Source organism: Pristis pectinata, chromosome 25 (assembly GCF_009764475.1).
Source record: "Pristis pectinata isolate sPriPec2 chromosome 25, sPriPec2.1.pri, whole genome shotgun sequence".
Taxonomy (NCBI): domain Eukaryota; kingdom Metazoa; phylum Chordata; class Chondrichthyes; order Rhinopristiformes; family Pristidae; genus Pristis; species Pristis pectinata.
Window position 1 is genome coordinate 17,847,103 of NC_067429.1, and position 19,972 is coordinate 17,867,074.

The 19,972-nt window shown below is 41.8% G+C and overlaps 1 protein-coding gene across 2 annotated transcripts in view; it reads left to right on the top strand.

The window, feature by feature from the left end:
- The window catches only part of LOC127583150 (neurabin-2-like), a 176,026-nt gene that overhangs the window by 129,708 nt on the left and 26,346 nt on the right, over positions 1-19,972 (top strand). For both annotated transcript variants that reach the window (XM_052038949.1, XM_052038948.1), the window contains one exon: positions 8,525-8,660. In XM_052038949.1, coding sequence (XP_051894909.1) covers positions 8,525-8,660 — 136 coding nt within the window. The remainder of the gene's footprint in view (positions 1-8,524; positions 8,661-19,972) is intronic.

The window sequence follows — 19,972 nt, forward strand, 5'->3', positions numbered from 1 at the left end:
TTTGGAGGTACCTGTGCATTGAGACAATGGATTGTAAAATTATTCAAGTATAGGTAGCCATATTGTAACACAACATATAATGGTGACAGATCATTGAAACATTGTGTAGAGTTTCGTCTTCTGGGGCAGGTAGGACAAAGGCAGCACCTCTGATAGGTGAGATGAGGGTTGCCATGGGGACAAGTTGTAGTGGTCATCCAGTCAATGGATTAATTAGTTGGAGATAGGGGAAGAAAAAGGAACAAAGGATCAGGGTAATAGAATGGGAGAACACAGACAAAAAAAGGTGGAAAGGTCAGGAAATGCTGAGAGAGAGAAAAGTACTGAACCAATATCTCAGATAGATGACTGACAGCAGAAATGGCCAGTTCTGATACAGACAGAGAAAGTGAGTTAGGTGAAATTGTAGAATTCGGTATTGAGTCTGTAAGGTTGCTATGTGCCCATCCGGAAGATCCATTTCTCTCCCATCTTCTCTACAGCTTAAAACCAGCTTGTTTTCTCTCTTTCCCAATTCTGACAAAGGGTCTTTGATCTGAAATGTTACCTCTGCTTCTCTTTCCACATATTACCTGACCTGAGCCTTTACAGTGTTTTTTGTTTTTATGATAAACAGATATGGTCTAATGTGATTTTTAAAAATGTGAACATATTTTATTCGTAATACTTGTGTCACAATTCTTTCTTGCTCATGGCTCAGAACAGAAATGAAAGCAAGACTTTTTTTTCCAATCAATCAACTTGATCCAGTTGCCAACTATACAATGTTAGAGTAATTATTTTCATTCAAGCATGACAGCGTCATAGATTCATTTCATGCAATGAGCATTTAAAATTAAATTTTAAAAGTTTTTAGTTACAGGTGGGAATGGTAAAGTATCTTTTATTGCTCTGAAACAATAAATCATTGGTCTGCTGATTGTGATTATATTTCCAGTGGAAACGTAATTTAAACACATGCTGAAGACGGCAAACAACAATTTTTCCACTTATTTATTATTAAAATCCACACCTGAATTAAATGTTAGAACAGATCCTGTGTTAGCCTTGCTGATGCTTAAAATAGGACATGTAAATAATTGATGGCGAGTTGTGAAACTAGTGTGGAAGGCGTAAACACCTGTGGCTCCAGAGGACAGGTGCCAAGATGTTTCGGTCTGTCTAGTTGAATGGTCTGTTGTCTTCTGCATTCATTTACAGTTCTCTGACCTTAGAGGAAGTGAATATGGAGCTACCAATATGTAAACAGATGTGCAAAATTGCTTCTGAAAACACAAGGCATTCTGATGCTGAGATTTCAGTCCCCATTTTAAATTGTATGAACAGAAGCTGAAAAAGTTTCCAAATCTTGCTGACCTTATCACCACAAGGTCTTGGAGAATTCACTCTTATGCCTATCCTACACTCACGTAGCCAGTTTCCTACCCAGACAGGTGGTCAGCTGACAACATTAGAAGGATGAAAGGGTGCAGGAGGCTGCACTGGGGACTGGAGGAATCTTCCCTGGCGCACAGAGCTGAGGAAATGGGGACTCCCCAGGCCAGGGAGAGTGAAGAAACAAACTATTTTGCTACTATGGATCTCACTTCCCTGTGGGACGTCTCTTTTGCTGCTTTGTGCATTGTCAAGTTCTGCATTTGGTGTCAGAAAGGAGCTCCCAGAATGCAACACTCCAGGCTGTAAGGAAAGGAGAAGCAGGCAAAGACGAGATGGACTTCTAGACTTGGTTTTCCCTGAAAGTCCTTGAAACTCCAGTAGTTTTTGTAAGTTATTAGAGATTCCACATGCAACCTACAGAACTCTCAGGTATGATGAATTGGAACATGAAGGTCCATTCATTTCTATTGGCCAGAGTTCCCCTGAATAATTTTTATTTGATTTCTGTCCACTGGCCAAGGTTTAGCTCAAAGAACACCTTCACCTCTCCCCACCATCAAATTACTGCCTAAATGAAGCATATTCACATCCCTCTTGCCAAATTCTGGGACAGTTGTACCAAACTGTAGTACCAGTGCTATCTAAATCCCAGGACTATTGACAAGTGCACCCACACCATCAGACTAAGTCCAGGAAAGCTAAAGTCACTCCTCGCTCCCCTATGTTTCTGAAATACCTCTCCCCAGCTATTCCATTTTTCAAACTTTTTGGAAATGGACTTTGCAAATATATGGGTTTATAAACTAAAGGATCCTCATTTACATAATGCTGAATGGAAAATGCAAGGTTTTGAAATTCATTTCCCAAAGTATGCGGAAAAGACCCAAAATACTGTGTACAGCAATAAATGTTTATGTACAGTCTCTGTAAGGGAGTGGCCTTGCTGCATAGTATTGGCACCTCAATGACAATAAAATGGTAAAATTAATTTATTTCAAATTAATCTTGAATGAGAAGCTGACATCATTAATGAGAATCATGAAACTACTGATTTGTCTGAAGAAATAACTGGTAAATCTACTGTCCTTGAGTTGGCCTATATGTGGCTTCAGACTGGTAGCAGTGTGGCCCAGCAAGCTACTCAAATGCAACAAAATCTCTATCAAAATATACGTCAATAAGATTGAAAGCATCACAACAACTCAGTCTGGACCTCGGTTTGAATATTCCAGTGGACCCTCCAAAGTCTTTTTCACTTGGAGGGGTACCAAAATTAAGAGAGCAGTAATGCTTTCTGCATCAACCTAGATTATTGGATATGTCCGCAAGAGGTGGTGGCGTAGTGGCGTTAGAATTTCTCAACACTGAATCTGCACCTTGTTAAACAAGGTGAAACATTGGCAAGCGTTCCATGCTGGTTATCACCTTCTGCCCACCATCAATTTTTGAACTCCACTGGGAAGAGTCACTGGGGGTGGTGAGGAGACAGATGTACGGGTAAGGAACTTCATTACCTGTCAGCAAAAGTGGCATCACTCCTGACCGGACTCCTCAGGGTAGTGTCCTACCTGTGGCCATCTACACCTGCTAAATCAATGACCATGTTTCCATCATAATGTCAGAAGTGGGGTGGTTCACTGATGATTAGACAATGTTCAGCATCATTTGCAGCCCTTCTGGTTATGTGCCCATTTGCAGCATAACATGTGTAGCTTTCAGGCATGGATAGATAAGTAGCAAGTAATATTTGTACCACACAAGCTCTAGGCATTGACCATCTCCAGCAAGAGTCTAACCCCTTCCTTTTGCCATTTAACTAGATCACTGTTGTCAAATCATCAGTTATCAATGTCTTGTTGACTACTATTAACCAGAGGTTTTACTGGGCCAGCTACATTAATACTGTGGCTGAAGCAAAAGTCAGAAGCTGGGTACGCTGCAATCTGTGACTCATCTCCTGACTCCTCAAAGCAACTCCATTGTTTCAAATTACAAATCAGGGCTAGATAAAAACTGTCAAAAATTGAGTGCAGCTTCAACGATGTTCAAGAAACTCAGTGCTATTTAGGTCAAAGCGGCCATTTGGTTGACATCTGATATCCCTCCCTAATCATTCACATCTTCTAATACTGACAGACTGTGGTTGCAGTGTGCACCACCCACAGAATGCACAGCAGCAACAGGCTTTCTTCTGTACTGTTTCTCAAACTCACAAGCTTTATGCCCAGACGGACAAAAGCAGCAGGTAGAATTCATCCTTACTGAGACATGTATTGGCATTCCTTCATCATCTTCGAGTCAAAATGCTGGAAATCCCAAAATGCCTTCACCAGAGAGACTGTAGCAGTTCAAAATGGAGGCTCACCACCATTTTGCAAGTACAATTAGGAATTCCCAAGAATGCTGGTCTTCCTGATATCGTGCAATTGAATAAGTATAAAAATGAGTGGTTGTTTCTTAAGAGTCTGTGGAAACAATTTGTGGCAGCTGGGAACAGTCCCTCACAACAATTACACTGGATGTTCTTGCATTCAGTCCTGGTTGACTGATGTATTATAAAATCCAATTGCATTTCTGCAGACAGATTCTGATAGCAACAAAACTGCTGAGAAACCAACCTTCATAAAATCAGTTTAAAAAATATACTGAAATGTGGGATGAGATAATGGGCATTCTGTCTCTGGGACATTTATTTAAGGCAAAGTGTCTGCTTAACTGTGAGTTCATTGGCAGTTCATTTTTTTTATCCATGACTGGATCAAGAAAATGTTGGTCAGTACACGGACTTCCACTAAAGAAATTTCTACTATCTCCTTCGCTTCTGGAATTAGTTTGTTTTTCTCTGTTCCTGCCCCAGTAGAGATGCTGTTTAGCAGCCCACCACTTCCTGCTGGCTGACCAGATGGTAGAGTAGAACATTAAAGCTCCAGTTTGTGCTTCTTCGAATAAACCATAAGGCCCTGGGCGTTAGTGCAAGTTATTTGGTTTCTAATATGGATGTAAACAGTTGTTACAAAGTGATCCTTGGCAAGAACCGATACTGAACCGAAGTTTAAGGAAACATGACTATCAGAGAAACAAGGGACTGCAGGTTCTAGAATCTGGAGCAAAAAAAATAAAGTGCTGGAAGAATTCAGTGGACCATGCAGCATCTGTAGAGGCAAAAGAGATGTGTCAGCTTTTCAGGTCTGATGCAGGGTCTCGACCAGAAACAGCATCTCACCCCTTTTGCCTTCACAGATGCTGCTCGGCCTGTTGGTGTTTGCATAAATCAAAACAATTATGGAAATACTCAGCAGGTCAGGAAGTATTTGTGAAGAGAGAACCTGAATTACTGTTCCATGTCAATGATCTTTCATTTATTATTGACCTTAATGTTGATTGTGTTTCTCTCACCACAGATGCTGCCTGACCCTGACTATTTCCAGCATCTTCTTATTTTACTTCAGATTTGCAGTATTTTGCTTTTATCGTAGCTAGGGAATGTGATTTGAAATGTATTTGAGTGAGATTACTTTATCTGCAGTGTTATTAGAGCCAGTTAACTCAGTTAATGTCCTTGTTAAAAAAGTAAGGTCAGTTCATGCAAATCTATTAACCCTATTAACATTTCCTTTCATTTTTAGATGAATTATTGGAGCAATCATCATGATTTAAGATATGTGCTTTGTCAAAGCAATGTCTGCAAATTGTGCTTTAACTGGCATGGTTTAAAATCCCTTTCCATTTGGAATGGATTGCTTCGCCAAAAGGAAACAATTTGGGGATCCAAGCCGTCCTATTCACATGTAGAAAGACAAGACTGCTGACCATACACTGGCAGCTCAGCCAAGAAACTTCTACTTAAACAGCCTCTGAAAGGCAGTTAGCTGTGTCAGTTAGCTGTGTCGGTTGTTAATGCAACTAGACTTAATTTTGAAGAGAGGCAGGTTATTTTCAATATTTGGAAAAGGAGGCAGGCTTTCCAATAAAATTAGGACTGTAAATGTTTGCCTGATTACTTGGTGCTGAATCATCAAATCTATCTTCTTAAATAACCCAGAAATGTTTCAGATAAGAAAAGAGTGATTCAGGAAAACTGGGCTGAACCTTGAGCAGGTAGGAACAAAACAGTTCACTAGCAAGGTTGAGACAGCAACTGGAATCACTTAAGCAAAATAAACTGGAGAAGGGATAACCATTCTTGAGGGGAAGAATCATAGATCAGAATTAGGGTACTAATGCATTAATCCTGGTCTACAGTGCAAGTAGGGAGAGGGGGAATGGGAATGATTGGTGTACTAGGAGTTGGCATTGACCTGATGGATCAAGTGATGTTGGTAAGTGCTCTAATAATAAGTAAATAAATGCATAGGTAAGAGTTCAGAAAATGATAACACAAAAGAATGTTACATTTAAATGCCTATGAAAGGTAGAAGTATTGGAGATAAGATTGGAAGCTGTCATGGGAGGAGAAGACTTTGGCAATGGTGATATCATACCTGGGATATTATGTACAATTTTTTGGTCTCCTTGCTTGAAAGGATCTACTGGTTATACCGGGAGTACAGAGAGTGTATTCACCAGTTCCTAGGATGGCAGGTCTGTCATATGAAGAGGGATTGAGTAGGCTTGGCTTCTTCTCTAGAGTTTGGAGAATGAAAGGTGACCTCATTGAAACATACCAAATTTCTACAGGGCTTGACAGAGTAGATATGAGGAGAATGTTTTCCCTGGCTGGGAAGTTGTAACACACAATCTCAAAATATGGGGTAGGCCACTTAGAGCGAAAATGAGGAGACAATTTTTTCACACAAAGAGTGTTGAATCTTTGGAATTCTCTGCCCTGGAGGGCTGTGGCTGCTCAAAACACAGATTTCTGGATATAAAGAGAATCAAGGGATATTGGAATGGAGCAGGAAGTTGGTGTGGAGGAGAGGATCTGCTTTGATTTTATTGAATGATGGATCAGGCTCAAGCAGTCAAATGGATGACTCCTGCACCTACTTTTTATGTTCCCATGTGATGGGATATAAGAAATGTGACTAAACTCAAAGGGTAGAAATCACTTTATTAACCCCATGTGCAGAATGTTGAAAGAGATAGAAAAGCAGTTGGTTTTGCCTTGTGATAGAAGCAGGATGGAGAAAAAAATGAGGTTGGTCATTTGGGATGAGGTGATAAAATATAATAGGAACTATTGTGTACAGTTTTAAAAATACAAGCCAATGTTAGTGGGATGCCACAGACCACCATGTCAATCATGAGAAATCTCCTCTGTGAAGAGGTAAGAAGAGTGTGTTAGAATAGCAAAGTTATTTTAATTGGAGAGTTCAGTCAACACAATATAAATTGAAAGCGGGCCAAGTGTCTAGATGACTCAGTGTAGGAGAGCCACAAGAGACAAACTTCACCCAGACTTTGTGTTTGTCGATGACCCTGACAACACACAGGAAGTGGAATTTATAACATCACAGGGCACTGCATCACTCTGTAATAGAACCTGACATGTTCTACAACCGCAAACTAGAAACCACAATGGTAACTTTAAAACACTACACTTAGATAAGTAAACAAATCTATTATGTTGTTGGAGAAAGATCTATGTGGAAAAGATAGTTAAAAATGTTTCACAAACAAGGTTGTAAATTAACTTCAAAGCTGTGGAAATTCAGGGCAGAATTTGATTACAGGTAAATATAATTTGTAGACCAGAAAGCAATGACACATGAGGGTATTTGCAGGGTAAAAGGAAATAATGAGCAAAGTCAACAAGGCCTCTAATGTATGGCAGTGACTTGGATTCAGAAGCTGAATGCTATCTGAAAATGTTACCAAGCTTGAAATTGAATGAGCCAGCCCAGATGTTACATACTGGTTGTGCCCAGCTTACGAACACCTGACTTGTGTACAGTTCGTACATACAAATGAGTGTTTGGGAGACCAGCGGTATGGATTTGCCCAGTTTTGTCAGCTGCCGCATTTCCAATTTACAAACTGTTCTTTTTACGAATAGTGTGAGGTTAATCCAGACAGGAGTAACGTAGTTAAGGAGGAGAATTAGATGATATGGTTTCTTAATCCAGAACACTGCCTTAAACCTTCCTCAGAGTAGGTCAATGGGAAATATATATAAAGCAAGATATATATTTGGAAGTTCCCCACCCCACCTCCTTCCCTTTATTCCATGCTCCACCATCCTCTCCTACCTGATTCCGTCTTCTTCAGCCCTTTGTCACTTCCACCTGTCGCCTCCCAGCTTCTGACGTCATTCCCACTCTCTTCCCATCTTCCTCTGAATATCACCCCCATCACCTGGATGTTGCTGGTACCCACCGGGCTCTTGCTCCATGCCTTCCCTACACCTTTTTATACTGGATATCTCCCCTCGATGAAAGTCGAGATCCTTCATCTTTGCAGTCCAGATGAAGGGCCTCAACCCAGAATGTCGACTGTCCATTTCCCTCCATAGATGCTGCCTGACGTACTGAGTTCCTCCAGTGCCTTTGTGCGTTGCTCCAGATTTCCAGCATCTGCAGTCTTTATATAAAGCAAGAGTTCATTTTAGAACTGATATTACTCTCTTCATGAAGAAGAAAGTATTGTGAATACTTGGATTGGACTTCCAGACGTCATGAAATCAGTGGTGGAGTGCTGGGTTCTTGATATTACATTTGGACAAAGTTTGCTTTTCATCCATGGGCATGTTGTGAAATATTGGAACTTGTTAGTTGCAGTGGTGCATATAATGTGCCAAGGATCTCAAAGCCTCAGTTGAGTTTATCTCTGCACAGCAGCTTCCACCTTGGTATTTTGGTAGAAGTGCTGTCTGAGAGGCAGTGTTTAAAACATGAGAAAACCTCAGTATTCCATCTGCACAAATTCCTGCTTCTGTTGTGAGTGAATATAAAGTTGTAATATTTCCAAGCTGGTCCAACTGTATTCAGTTTGGCAGCACTGTTGAGCTGGAAGCAGGAGTGGAAATGCTTATGCTCTTTACCAACAGTTGGGCCAAACCCTTCCCTGTTCTATTTCTGTTTGAGTAAAGTTACTCAAATGACAGTGGTTTGGGAATTTGTTTAAAAAATTAGCCCTTAAAAGTAAGTTTTGCAGTATTTGGAAATGGATTATAACCAAATATATTTACAAATTGTGACTTTGGTTTTAGGTTTTTGATTGGACGGGAGAAGCCTGGAGAAACCAGTGAAGTTGCCCAGCTGATTCGTCAAACACTAGAACAGGAGAGATGGCAGAGGGAGATGATGGAGCAACATTATGGGCAATATGTTGATGATGATGAGGAGGTAAGGTATATAATTCCCATGTTGTTGCTTTCATTGTAGCAGTGATGGCACTTCAGAAATGGTTCTTGATGAGATATGGAATTGTGTATCTTTCTTCATGGAACAAATTAAAACTTAAAGGGGATTATTATCTGTTTTAATTTCATTGCCACAAGGTTCCACCCTGCTTCATATTGATGCAATAATCTGTTCCTCATACTGTTAGAAAACAGACTTATGAAAATGTTGCCCTAATGCTGCAGTCTGTTCCTCACGCATGCTCCCTTGTGACAGGACTCAACAAAAGGCTCCTTTTACCAGACCCTTTGTTAACAGATTTGGGAACATTGAATTTCTGTCATCTTTCCCTAGATTGACCACTGAAGTTTTGGAATATTAGTGGAAACTCTAAAGAAACAGTGTAAATATAGTTTTCTGTATTGCTGTGAAGTTCCACAGACCTTTCAATGAAGTTAAAGTGGCCTCTCGGACCCCTATCCAACCTTTCCCCACTGGTTGCCTAGTTCCAGCAGATTTTTTTTATTCATTAAAACCCAGTGTAACTGTGAAGCTGTCACTGGGTGAAGAAGTCTTCAGCAACTGTCATACAGGTGGCCCCTGCGTTATGGCCATTCGGGTAATGGAAATTTGCCCTTACGGTATTTACAAATCACTTAGAAATTTACAAAACCCAGAAATTTGAGATATGGAATAAAATTCGCTCTCACAGAATTTATGTGGGAAAAAATGAAATGAATAAACACAAAATTAATTTGTTTCCAACTTGCGTTTCGTGATGCATGTGCAGGTGACACGGCTTCGTGTTACAGAAAATCGCAACACAGACCTTTTTCTAGGAACACAACCCTTCTATAATGTGGGGGTTGACTCTGCTTATTTCTTTCAGGACAAGCACACAAATTAAAGAAAGCTTTGCATTCTGGAATGTATGGTGACACCCATTACACATCTTCTGTTCATGATGCAGCCATGTAAAATGAAAACCAAGTGGTCAAGAATAAACTGTGTGAGTGTCCAACGGACCAAGACACAATTAGAATTTAATACATGTATACTTTAGCCTGGCTGTGATCATGTGGTATGAAGACAGGACTGACTGTCTCTTGTATCCAACTTCATCATAATTGAGTTTACACTAATGTATCAGCACACGCCAGAGTCCCAGGGTAGTTTGTATAATGCAGTCAGCAGGTCACGTTCACTGATGCACACAGTTCAACTGAACATGAGTTGTGGTTCACAAAATACACAAATAAGGATCTGCTGTACTGTGGTTTCCATTTTATGGAAACTAATCCAGACAAACAAAACAGGCCAAATAAATCATTGCTAATAAACTTGTTTGGTTAAACACAGTTGTCAGCATTGAGAAAGCTCCAGTCTCACTCCAGTGTCAGCTGTGGCTCCAGTTAGTAACATCTATTTGTGGATCACAAGATTGTGGGAACTCCCATTCTGGAGACACAAGAAATTCCAGATGCTGGAATCTGTGGCAAAAGACAAGCTGCTGGAGGAACTCAGCAGGTCAGGCAGCATTTGTAGAGGGAAATGGACAGTCGACATTTCCAGTTGAGACCCTTCATCTGGACTGAAAGAGTTGAGGGAAGATAGCCAGTATAAAGAGGTGAGGGAGAAGGGAGGGGCAAGAGCTGGCAAGTGATAGGTGGATCCATTTGAAGAGGGGTTGATTGGCTGTTGGAGGGGGGAAGGATGGAAATAGTGACAGAGGTGACGAGTGGAGGAAAGGAAGGTGAAGCATGGAACCAAATAAGGGAAGCCGGCAGATGGGAACAGTGGCTGTAAAATCAAGGCTGTCTGTGTAGTGCTGAGGGAGGGCTGCATTCACCCAGGTGTAGTCATTTGGATGCAGTGACAAACAGAGAACATTCTTGCTCTCTGAGGTAGATATGAGTAATCTTGTGCATTATGTTGAAGAAATCTGGCCAATATTCATTCCTCACAAAACACACACAACATGTCTGATTGCTATTTAGTTCAGTTATTTCAGTGCACTTTTCACATCACTCTGGGAGTTCATCCAGCCGATTCTCAGTGTGACTTGTGCTTCCTCATGTGATGCAGTTTAACATCAGACATGCATTAAGTGACATCCTTCCCCATGCAAAGGCCCTTATGAAGCATTGCTGGGAAAATTAGAGCATGTGCTCAGATTGATCATTGTTGATTACTCCTGGAACAGTTGACTTTCATTAACAGTGTGCCAGACAGGGACATCATGAAAATAAGTCCCATGCTTAACCTCTATGCTGGCCTCTTGCCCACCCTGATTGTTGCAATGGAGGCTCCAAACTCCACCCCATGAGATCCCAATCCTCCAACAGTTGACCCTTCTCTCCCCACCTCACTCCACAGGACACTGGGTGCTACTGAAGTTTGCAGCAATGGACCCAGAACTGAAATCATTGTTGGACTGCCGTGTGATGTCCTTATAACATGTTGAATACATTGGGCTATAATTTCCCGGGTAATGCACCAACTCTGCAATATTGGCCTTCCTTACAGAACCTGCAGGAGCATAACTGATGGCCAAGGGTTAGCATTGTGTTATAGATTCATGGAGTCATTGTAGAACATAGAACAGTACAGGTATCCTTCTGTTAGCTGCCTGTTCATGTGACCGTCAAAATGCCTGTTAAATATTGGTATCGTATCTGCTTTCACCACCTCCCCTGGCAGCGTGTTCCAGGCACCTACCACTGTGTGTGTGGGGGAAAAAAAAACATCTCTCACACATATCTCCTGTAAAATTTCACCCTCGTGTCTTAGACATATGCTCTCTAGTGTTTTAGATTTCTGCCCTGGGAAAAAGACTCTATCAACCCTACCTATGCCTCTCATAATTTTATATACTTCTGTCAGGTTGCCCCTCAACTTACAACCAGAAAAAACAACCCAAGCTTGTCCAACCGCTCCTTATAGGTACTAGTCTCTAATCCAGCAACATGCTGGTGAAACTCTTCTGCACCCTCTCCAAAGTCTCCACATCCTTCCTGTAATATGATGACTAGAACTGCATCTGATACTCCAAATTTGGTCAAACCTGCCATGAAGGAACTGTGTCAAATGTTTGACTAAAGCCCAGTTAGACAACATCCACTATCCTATCCTTGTTAATCATCTTTGCCATTGCTTCAAAAAAATCTCAATCAAGTTTGTCACAGAAGGGGGCTATTTGGATCATCAACTCAATCCCAGCTCGAGAGCACTCTGTAGAGTGTTTATTTAAGATTCTGTTTAGCTTTGGATCACAACATTAAGCAGTGATATATGTCTTTGTGCTTTGAGCACTGGGTTAGGTCTTAACTGGAGGATTGAGGCCTGGTCCTGTACTAGGCCCTGTTTTCCCATCTGCTGCAAAGCATCACTTAACTGCTAATTGAATTTTCTGTTCTGAACTGTATTGTAGGATTTTGAACTATTCTCTTACAATGTGAACAGCACAGAGAGCAATTTCTTCAACAGCAATAACAATAACAGCAACTGCTGTGCGTTGGTAAAGGTTTGTTGCAATGGAGTGGTATTGGATTTGAGACGAATGCATGGTGTGGGCTCTGTGTTGCCTTGCTTTGGCCAACTTTTTTCTCTCTTGCACCTCTTTAGTAAAGGCTAGATGTTTCCATTTTGTTGGAAGGAGAATGGAAAGTCCCAGCAGTAAACTATACAGCTGCCAAATTTAAACATAAATGACCCTGTCATATTTCCTGGGAAAAGCCAAGTGAGAGCCATTTTGATGGGCTTCTGCCAGGGTTCCTACCACCATCATGGACCTTCCTTTAGAAGAAGGGAGGACAACAACATCTGGGCCTTGGCTAGTATAGACTATCCTGGGGCAACAGGACAAGACCAGCTTCCTTCAGGGTGTGTGATGAGAACGGTCAGAATGATTAAAAAGCTTCATTATGGAGAGTGCAACCTATTCCCCCCACTGGGCACTGGACTCCCAAGAATTAATGGGAACATGGGATTGAAGGGGTTACCAGCCTGAAGGGTTTACCTCCTTTGGATGCAGATCTCTTCTTAGTGAAGACATGTGATAGAATATCTCAATGAGAAGAGAAAATGGACCAGCTCCCAGTGGTGCCTTTACCACCCTGGAACTGCACAAATTCAGGTGGAAAGGCAGCAGAGAATCCAGCTTTAAAAGTCTCTTTTATCTAAAACGATGACTAGACTCTTAATTGACAATAAAAGTCTTTATTTCACCCTTGGGGATCCTTTTAAAAAGTGAGTTGAAAATATATTTATTGAACATATTGTGGATAAACAGAAAATTCTGACATCTTTACCAGGGCAATTCCTTTAAAGAAATTATGCTTTAAGTCCTTAAGCTGCCGGAAAGCAGTCCAAGAAGCAGAACACAATTGTTATTTTAGGAAACAGTGTGATCACGCATCGGACACGAGCAGGTCACAAATAATGTGGGTCAGGTGCAGAGTAAAGTTCCACTTTCCTAGTTTGGAACAAACTCAAGTAAGTGTTTCCCCATTTCCTACTTCAGACACTGATTCCTATTTTAATGTCCGGACTGCAAAATTTTAACTTTTATTCAGTTCAGAGACTGAAACTGCTGAACCTCACTCTGGCTTCTTCATTACGTTTGGCAAAGGGGGAGAGGTCCAAATTTCATACAAGTCCAGATCCTTTACTCTCTTCAGTGCACCATTACCCATCAGCTGGTTTTTCCTCCCAACACTTGCCCCATGGGGACTGTGCCCAAATTTCTCAGCAGGATCTTAATCAGAAAGAGATTATTCTGGGCCATGTGTTTTGTGGAGAAGTATGTTACCAGTGTAATATTGAGGGTACAGCCCATTTTATATACATTGAAGTCCATGGATATAAATACTGAAGGGTGTAATGTGTGCAAACATCATTTTGACACCGTTTCACAAAATCATGATTCAGCTCAATGAGAAACGATCCTTTAGTATTAAAGTCAGAGAGTCACACAGCTCAGAAACGAGCTTGTTGGCCCACTGAGTCTGCACTGAACACCAAGCACCCATTTATACTAGTCCCACACTAAACCTATTTTATTCTCCCCATGGTCCCATCAACTCCCCCCAGACACTACTGCTCAGCTACACTCTAGGACCAATTTAGAGTGGCCAAATAGACCTACCAAACTCTGCGCCTTCGGGATGTTGGAGGAACTCATGCAGTCAAAGGGAGAAGATGCAAACTCCACACAGGCAGCAGCAGAGGTCAGAAGTGAACTTGGGTTGCTGGAACTCTAAGGCAGCAGCACTACTAGCTGTCCCACTGTGCTGCCCCTGTGTTGAGATAATGATGGGGAATTTGCTTAGTCAATGTTAACACAGTTTCCTAACAGAATGAGGCACAAGAGGCCACAACATTACCCAGAACTGGGAAGGGAGCAGGGAGTTGGAAATATTTTTGGATGCAGAAACGGGTTTCACAGATGTCCTGCTGAAATTAATGGGACAGTGCCTTTTAAATATTGTCAGTGGGATTACTGCCTGCTACGTATCAACAGTCTGGCGAGCCAGTAGCCAGGAAGAAATTGTTTTGGAAGTCAGACAATGCAGAGTTGGGTATTGGTTGATCACAGGTTCTGTGGATCACATGGTTTAAGTTCGTTGAGCCAGGGGAAGTTCCTCAGGCAGCATAAGAAAGGCATTTACCCAGCTCTTGTCAACCCCTTTTATCTGCTGGGATTTCCTAGGACTTAGAATCCTGGTCCATGTGCCTAAGAAAATGTTTTAAAAATAAGTTAAAATGGAGATACTGAGCCTACTTTACAGTGATCTATTCACTTTCTGAGCTCCGTGTAGAATTATGCAACTTCAAATTTTGACTGCTTATTAGAATAATGAAGAAAAGGCGAAATTGCGCAGGATCTGATGTCTGAAATGGTTTTAATATTCTGGGCAATGTGTTGGTGCAGGGCATTTGAACACCAGCAGATGGTGCCACTGAGTGGAACTAGTACCTTTGATCATTGGCATGCTTCCCAATGTGGAACCTGTCTCAGTGGAGCCCGTTGTTTGGACACTGCACACCATAGCAACTTGGTGTCTGTGGCATTAACTCACATTGTAGCGCAAGTTGCATTGGGCACTATACTCGTGAGGGTGTTAAACCACGTACAAATGCCTGCAAGAACTATGCAGAGCAGGCACCTTGCAAGGTCAGTCAACATACAGTGCTGATTTAACACTAGTAATGCCATTTTGAAGCTCAGTGCTTTTTACTACTGCCCTTTCTTAAATGTACACATTTAAACAGCACTTTTAACCCCACTTGAGCTCACGAAAGCAATCGTCCCCAATCTTCAGATCAGTTGCTGGTTGATTTCGTCCTGCTGCTGCTGTGATTCTACAAATGTTAGGTTACTTTTAAAGTTGTTTCAAGTTGCAGAGGTCTACAAATGGTGAAGGATTACTTGCCACTCTGAGCTGAGAGAATCAGTCTTGCAGCAATGCAAAGTTTGGAAGAGTGCAGCAAGTCATGTGAATGTTCGGCATCAGATCTGATCGACAAGGATTGGTGGTAGCTCGGTGATGTAGAGAATGGAGCAATGCCTGAGGAGAGTGGTGCACAGTCTCTGAAGATCCATTCCAATGATCTTGGCTGTGTAGGTGAGATCATTGAGCTTTCTGTAACACTGGAGTAATGTTTGACTCGTGCATTGGTCTCCAAGTGCTGGCTGGTCCTACTGCCTCTGACTGTAGGTACTGAGTATCTCTCTTCCTTGCTACGTCCAAAATTAAAGCTATCATTGCAGCACCTCAATACCACAGACTCGGTCATCTCTGGCCTTGTGCCATTCCTCATTCATTCAGTTCTACTTCTAGAATCCATGCCACCACCTGCTACCTCCACAATGAACCCTCCTTTAAGAGGAATAGGCAAGCTTTAAGCATCGCAGGCAACTGTTACTAAACACAATGCTTGTAGGTCACCCTCTGATGCAGCCAATGAACAGTGAGATTGGTAATGACACACTACCCCAGTTCTTACAATCCAGCCAATGAACAGCGAGGTTAGTGACGACAGGTGGATTGGGATCTTGCTGGGGGAACTCGAAAGACTCCTCCCCCTACCCACCCTACACCTTCTGCTTTTACAGAAACACACTAAATGCTGGTCAGATGGTTCCCTGAAACTCGGGAAGGGGCTCTGGGGTGAATCAGAGGGAGCGTCGTGATGACACGTTTCTCTCAAATTTTGCAGCATTGGTTCAAACCGCAGGTCCTGCTGGAGGTCGGCTGGGACAGGGGTTTGGTTTCTAGAAGAAGAGGAAGGATTTCTTCAAATCAGCCACATGAATACAGTGATAGTCATTCCCAGTGCACTGAGGGAAGTTCACAGATTGAATACACAAGGCATTCCCTGTTCAGTTTAAAATTAATTCCATACTTAATCTCTCTTTCCCTTCCTTACACAACTGACAACTGGATTATTGCAACATTGCAATATCCAACTGTGACAGGACCTTACTCTGTCACTGAGCAGCCACTTCTCCGCTGAAGCCGAGTGGATTCTCCTTACTTGAGTGCAAAATTCTCAGTGTAACTTGAATACTGAACAGCACCATTGGCTTAAACACTAAAATCACCTCGGATGGAAGGTCATTGACCAGTAACACTCTGCTTCTCTTTCCACAGATGCTCCCTGATATTTTGTGTTTGTGTTTCTGATTTCTGGCATCTGAAGTTTTTGTTTGCTCTTTGATTGCTCAGTACAGGTCTGCTCCAGCTTACGAACATCTGACTTGTGTACAGCCTGTAAATATGAACGAGCGTTTGGTAGATCGGTGGGACAGATTTGCCGGCTGTGGTGGGACTGCAGGCATCTTCTGCCGTGTGGGAACTCTGTTCACGGCTGCGTTTCCGACCTGTGAACTGTTGGGGTTACAAACAGTTCTCAGGAAGGGAACCTTGCAGTAATCTGGGGAGGACCTGTAAATGGTTACACACCTGTCTGTCTTCATGTGCAGAGCTGTAGCTCAATTCCAGTGTAGAACCGCACACAAAATTTGTTGCTGAGCTCCGATGGGCACACTTCACGAACTGAGGCAGTGACTGGGATATCCTAAGACTGTGAACACTTTCCCAGGTGATCTTAAACTGTAACAAATTATCAGGAGGAAAATACGGCTCTGCCCTTGTACATAAGAAGCTGTGCCTAAAGCTTCCTCCAGGCAGCCATAGTGGAGATGCTCAATGATACGACCTTGGAGCATAAACATCACACTCCACCTAAAAGGATTAGGAATTCTACATTCAGATTTTGGAGATCCAAAATGCAAGCCTGAAGGATCTGAAATTCCACTCAAAGGTTTCAAGTGAGTGGAAGGAGACTGTACATCAGGATCTATACAGATGAGGAGCAGGACTTGGTTACTCAGCCTGTCAAGCCTGCTCCACCATTCAGTAAGATCACACTGGTCTGACTGTCACCTCAGCCCCCTGTCCCCATCTATCCCCAGCCACCCCACTGCTTATCAGGAACCTATCCACCTCTGCCTTAAAAATATTTGAAGATCTGCTGCCCTTTGAGAAAGAGAATTCCTTGAGCAAGTTACAGGTTGAACCTTGTATATATCTCCATCACTTTGCTTGCTGCACAATTGACTCAGCGATGTTAAAGGTGAGTCATTATAGTGACAGTTGTCATGGTAGTCATTATATTGACTCTTCTGAGTGAACCGCACTTAAGTGGCTCTTTTGCTCAATTTGTGTTACTGGCCCTTACAGGCTTCAAAGAAGCTCAATCATCAGCTATTGAAAAGGTGACTTCTTAAGAACTTGGTACTTGGTAATGTCAGTCAATCACAATTTGAAAGGTCTAGTCACGGCAGCTGTGTTGTCGCTGTGACATGCATGGATGAAGAACTCCCATAGTGGGCAGAAAGGAAGAAGCAATTGCGTCTGAGGCAGATCACTTTATCCCCTTAAATCCAATCTACAGTCACTTTCCACCACAGTGATATCTCTGTCTGTGACTGAAGAAGTGACTACAGCTCTAAGTCCCCACACCTGCCGTAACTAGGACTGTTTACCAAGTTAGTTTACTCTCTGTATGCCGATGCAACAAACAAAGGGCAGAGGTCTTGATTGCCGGGGAAACATTTTCATCATTTTCCCGCATGAAGCAGACAGTAATACAAAAAGGGTTAGTACTTTATTTTCAGATTCCTCAGGAGCATGCAAATGTAGTGATGACACAACCCTGCTTGAATGAGCCTGGCCTTGCCTCCTCCTGCCATTACTTCTTCAGCTGTCAGTCTAACCTCTGCAAGATGACCATGACCAGGTGCCTCTTTTCTCCTGGTGACTCCTGGAAATGTATGACAGGAACTGTACGTCGACCCACTGGCAGAATACTGCACGTGCTGGAAATCTAAATGCTGGAAACACTCAGCAGGTCAGGCAGGACCTGTGGAGAGAGAGAAACAGAGTTCATGTTTCAGTTCAATAACATTTCCTGAGAACTCACTCTATATCAATGCCTGATATCTTGGTGGTAACAGCAGCATGACCTTCCCAACGTTACTTGCAAATGATAAGGCCCTGTTCAGAGTTTTGGTTGCAAAATGCAGAATACAATGAAGCCCACCCCCCAAACAGAGTTCTGATGGGTTATTCTATTCTAAAGGAAGGATTATTTGATTTTATAGATCATACAATTTTTAAATTGTTGTAAGCATTCCTAAAACTTGCACAATTTCAAGGACAGTTTGCTGGAGCGACTCAGCAGCCTTCGGTCACAGTCTCTGTAAAAGGTTAAATGGGAGCAATGAATGGCCCAGTGATGGGGCCACTTCATCGCTGCTTCAGTACATGTTTCCGACATTCTCAGTGGGACCAATTCACCCTGTCTAGCTGTCACCACATTGTCCATAGGAAAGGCATTTCTCCAGTAGTACATTACCAATTCCAACGTCAGCTGGTTCCAAGCATTACAGGCATTTCCATCACTGAATTGTTAAACTGCAGTTAAATTGTTATCCAAATATGAGTCACATGATTACATGTATATGCAATTTAAAGTATTTCAGTCATTGCAAATGGACAGCAAGTCCAATTCACGCTAACTAGTAAAGCAAAAATCTAATAGAATATGTACGACCGTTCTATGGAGAGTAAGTTAAAATTTTTAAAAAATTACAACAGATGTGAAACTATGATGACTACCAGGTATTTAACATAACCAAGGCGAGGCAAAGACACCCACTGTGATATTCATCACTCTCACTTCCTTTATCTCTATGTATTTTAGAGATTAAAAGTATTTTGTACCCAAATATAAATTGTGGTAGCTACCAAGTGTACCTGGATTTTAAACTTTAAGTCCAGGGAACAGCCTTTTCTGTAAAATGTGGTGTACGTTTCAAGAAGGAGCTCTTGCTGACACCTAGTGGTAAAGTAAGGAACATTTTTCAGCAGTCAAATTGCCCAATGTAGTTTGATTGGGTACAATATGGGTATTGCTGCCCTCCTTCAATTACCTGCAGTGACAACTTGATTCCCAAAACACAATCCCTGTCCACAGAAGTGCTTTGACAACCTGGTTAAGACATGCCTCCAGCTTACTGCTGTCAAAAGTATTGATACTCTTTTACAAACATTGGAATTGTATTAACAATTAAACATATCATGTAAAATTAACATCTATTAAAATGTTTAAGTTAATATATTTTTAAAAGATCATAAAATATTTTTAAAAAATTAGGAAACACTTGAGAACAACAAGATGTGTTTGGGTTAACAATTGAATACTATGTTTTCATAGAGCGATCTAGCAGGGAAACGAGCCGTTCAGTCCACCAAGTCCTTGCTGACCATCAATACATTTAATTTTATTCAATTAGCAAAAGGAAGTGTGAAGTACTTGAAATTTACCCCTCTCCATTGCAGCCATTCCTCTCCTTTGAACTGAATAGAGGGTTGAGGCCCCTCTGGATTGAACCTGTTGCAGGTTCAGCGGGAATGTTTCCTAAGTGTGACCTTTGGGAAAGTGCAGGAAGATGGCAATCTGCAGCTGGATTCAATTATCCCATTTGATAGCAGCAAGGACCTCTGAGGAACTTTAGAAATTCCACATCTGGGTGAATCAGTATTTCATAATCGCACTGAAGGGAAACCTTTGACCCAGATCCTAAAACAAAATTGCAGTTGTCAATCTGCACCCCCATCCCCACCCTCTCCCCATCCAAGAAATGTAGTGAACCAATGGTTGAAAGGATATGTAATTCATGCAAAACTTATTGTAGATAAAAGTTGAAAAAGACTGGTTAAAATTAAAAAATAATGCTGATATTG